The sequence below is a fragment of the Cyprinodon variegatus genome, unplaced genomic scaffold (assembly GCF_000732505.1).
Source record: "Cyprinodon variegatus isolate N-32 unplaced genomic scaffold, C_variegatus-1.0 Scaffold534, whole genome shotgun sequence".
In the NCBI taxonomy this organism is placed as follows: Eukaryota; Metazoa; Chordata; class Actinopteri; order Cyprinodontiformes; family Cyprinodontidae; genus Cyprinodon; species Cyprinodon variegatus.
Genome location: NW_015150987.1, coordinates 444,376 through 447,574, shown reverse-complemented (window position 1 = coordinate 447,574; position 3,199 = coordinate 444,376). Strand labels below are relative to the sequence as shown.

The 3,199-nt window shown below is 42.3% G+C and overlaps 1 protein-coding gene across 1 annotated transcript in view; it reads right to left on the bottom strand.

The window, feature by feature from the left end:
- LOC107095265 (ras GTPase-activating-like protein IQGAP1) overlaps positions 1-2,839 on the bottom strand; it is a 23,272-nt gene extending 20,433 nt beyond the window's left edge. The window contains exons 1-6 of the mRNA XM_015391285.1: positions 2,816-2,839; positions 2,656-2,732; positions 2,521-2,588; positions 2,311-2,424; positions 1,127-1,305; positions 966-1,047 (exon numbers count right to left, since the gene is read on the bottom strand). Coding sequence (XP_015246771.1) covers positions 966-1,047; positions 1,127-1,305; positions 2,311-2,424; positions 2,521-2,588; positions 2,656-2,732; positions 2,816-2,839 — 544 coding nt within the window. The remainder of the gene's footprint in view (positions 1-965; positions 1,048-1,126; positions 1,306-2,310; positions 2,425-2,520; positions 2,589-2,655; positions 2,733-2,815) is intronic.
- Between the last annotated feature and the right edge of the window lie 360 nt (positions 2,840-3,199).

The window sequence follows — 3,199 nt, the reverse complement described above, 5'->3', positions numbered from 1 at the left end:
CCTGCAGACGGGCTAACGTTAGCCTTGGTTCCTGCAGACGGGCTAACGTTAGCCTTGGTACCTGCAGACGGGCTAACGTTAGCCCTGGTTACTGCAGACAGGCTAACGTTAGCCTTGGTTACTGCAGACGGGCTAACGTTAGCCTCTCTTCCTGTTATTAATAGTCTCTAGATAATAAATTCTTTGGTACCATTTGCTGACAAATATAAGAGGGATTTCGATTGTCTTTTTTTATTTATTTACCGTCAATTTATTCGAGTGTTTTTTTTTACCCACAGACAATCGCTACGAGCCGGAAACACTTCAATCCCTGTAATTAGCTTCATTGAAGATATAGTGAATGATTTTTCAGATCAATTTAAAGAACATATCGATGCTCTCTTCTGGAAAAACTCGCCTATGTACACTGGAAAAAATCGAAATCTAGATAAGTCATTTTAAGTTATTCTACATAAGTGCAACTGTTCTTGGATTAAAGAGGCAAAAGAGACATTTTACCAATGGAGAATAAGACAATTTACACTTAAAATAAGAACATGCAATTGCATTGTCTTATTTCAAGTGCATGTTATCTAATTATCTTATTTTACGAATAAAATACTCATTCCATTGGCAAACTATCTCATTTACCAACTCAAAATAAGGGTAAATACACTTAATTTAAGGAATTTTTACTTATTTCTAAATCGTTTTTCCAGCGTAACTCAGACGGTCGGATCCGCCGCTCTCTGCATTTAAGCCTGTGGCCCCAAAAATAAAAAACAAACAGAAGAACAATCCCCTGAAATATATATGATTACACCATTTTATAGAAAGAAAAATGATCCTACAAAATAAAACAAAAGCTTCAATACCACAAAATATCCCATAAACATGAAAATGCAAACCAAATTGACAAACTAATTTAAAAAATGATTTAAAGAAAATCAAGTAAAAATGAATGAAGCCGATTGCTGCTGACTCACCGTTGACGGTTCTGATGTGTTCCTGGATCTCCCGCTGACTCAGGTATTCCTCGTACATGTCCTTATCCTCTGAGGCTCCGCGCTGACAAAAACAAAAACAAAGATCAGACAAAGGCAGCTGACTGGACGAAGGAGTCCGCCGCTGACCAATCAGAGCTAACCTTGCAGGCTGCTTGCTCAGCCTTCCTCATCTTGGCCTGCTTCAGCATCTCCTGATAGATGCTCATCAGCGCCTCCTGCAGGTCGGTGAGCAGAGCTGCAGGATTCCTCAGAGCTGCGGCCGTGACGCTCACGTCGCCTCTGTCCACCGCCTCGTTAATGGCCACTACAGCTGCATGCACTGATAATAATAAGAAAAAAACTTCATTAAGTGTTTCAAACAAAGTGCAGAACAGTAAAAGGTAAAAATTGTAAAACAAAAATTAAAAAACAATTTAAAAACTGATAAAAACAAAAGGAAACACCAATGTTAAAAAACAACAAGTTTAGGCTTCTTTAGTTTGGCTTTAAATCATCTGAGAACAATCTGCTGAATGTCTAGATGAGGGATCGGCAACCCGCGGCTCTTTAAAGCCGGGCATTAGGCTTGTCCCGATCCGATCCTCGTATCGGATCGGACGCCGATATTTGCAAAAAAATACGTATTGGCAAGGCATGGAAAAATGCCGATCCAGTTAAAAAAGAAAAAAATCAGCTCCGTATTTTCCAGTTAGGTCGATTGAAACGATCCATTCCACTATTTTGCGGAAGTGTTCCCTAAATCTGGTTCATATTTTCCAGCACGCCATCAACACACCCACAGGTCTGTGTACGTGTGTGTCCCAGCCTAACCATTAAAACGGCCAGGTGAATTCGAAGACAGCGGTAAAAATGTCAGCAGAGTGGGATTATTTTATCCTGCATGACGAAAAAGAAGATGAGGTGGAGTGCAAAACATGCCACATTAAAGTCAAGCGTGGTGGTAAGGCTGCGAGACATTTTAACACAACAAATCTGATCAAGCATCGAGCGAAATATCATCATGAAGAACATCAAGAGTTTCTAAAGAAAAAGAAAGGTCAGAAAGGTCCTACACAACTAACTCTAGCAGAAACATTTAGGAAGCGTGAAATGCTGCCACTTAATAGTGCTAAAGCCCAAAGGATAACAAGAGGACGAGCCATTATCTCTGGTCAGTAAAGTGGGCTTTATACGCACTATCCAACACCTGGAACCACGATACAACATGCCCAGCCGTCATTACGTCCTTTAGAAAACGATCCCCCAGATTCACAAAGATGTTCAAGGTTACATTGATCCATTACAGATCCATAGCTCCGCCTCCGGCCAGTCAAACTGCACCTACCTGCAGCCTCGTCCACAGAGAGCTCATTGGCCAGGATGCCTCCGATCTTGCAGAAAGCTGGCATCTGGATTCCGTACTTATCCAACTCCAGCTTCATGTTGTTAATCTCCTCCTCTGAGCACAGAGTCACACATTAGCAAACTCGCTCTCAGATTGGCCGAAATATCACAAGCCCGGGCTATGAACCAAAATGAAGAAACACACACTTACCTGTGAACTTTACCTTTCCATAGAGATCATGAATAGGCGGAGCCAAACCCAGTCTGTACAGGTAGAGACTGCAGAGACATGTGGGCGTCAGGCAGGCAAGCCGAGAGACAGATGACAGACGATAGACGGACGTACCTGAGAGCGTGGATGCAGTAAACGGCTCTCGGCATGTTCTTCTTGTCATAGACGTCTGTAGTTTCAGGATGGAAGATCTAGAAGCAACAGAATCATCCCTCGGTTTAATAGAACTGATCGGCTTTTCCATCGGAGATAAAATCTTTGAGTGCAGTCTGACCGCAGGCAGGCCCAGGGCTGTCATGGCGTTCCTCCAGTGGTTGATGTTGTCGGTGTGACGGAACTGTAGACCCGCCGCCTGAACAGATCAATATTGTTAGTTTTGATCTGCAGTAGATTTCCTGATGACAAAGCTGATCTGATCAGAGAGAAATCAGGTTCAGTAACAGATTTGGAACAAGATCTGATGATAGCAGAGAAGTTTAGTTTGAGGGTGAAGGAACAGCAGAGGGTAAAATCACAGAGTCAGGACAGAAAATAGCAGCAGTCAGAAGGAATCTAATGATTTTCTTTAGGGAGAAGAGAAGAGTGTGGAGTAAAAAATGTTGAGGTATGAGAGATAAGAATGAGTCACACAGCTTCCTTCAAGGCATGAAGGGGAGGA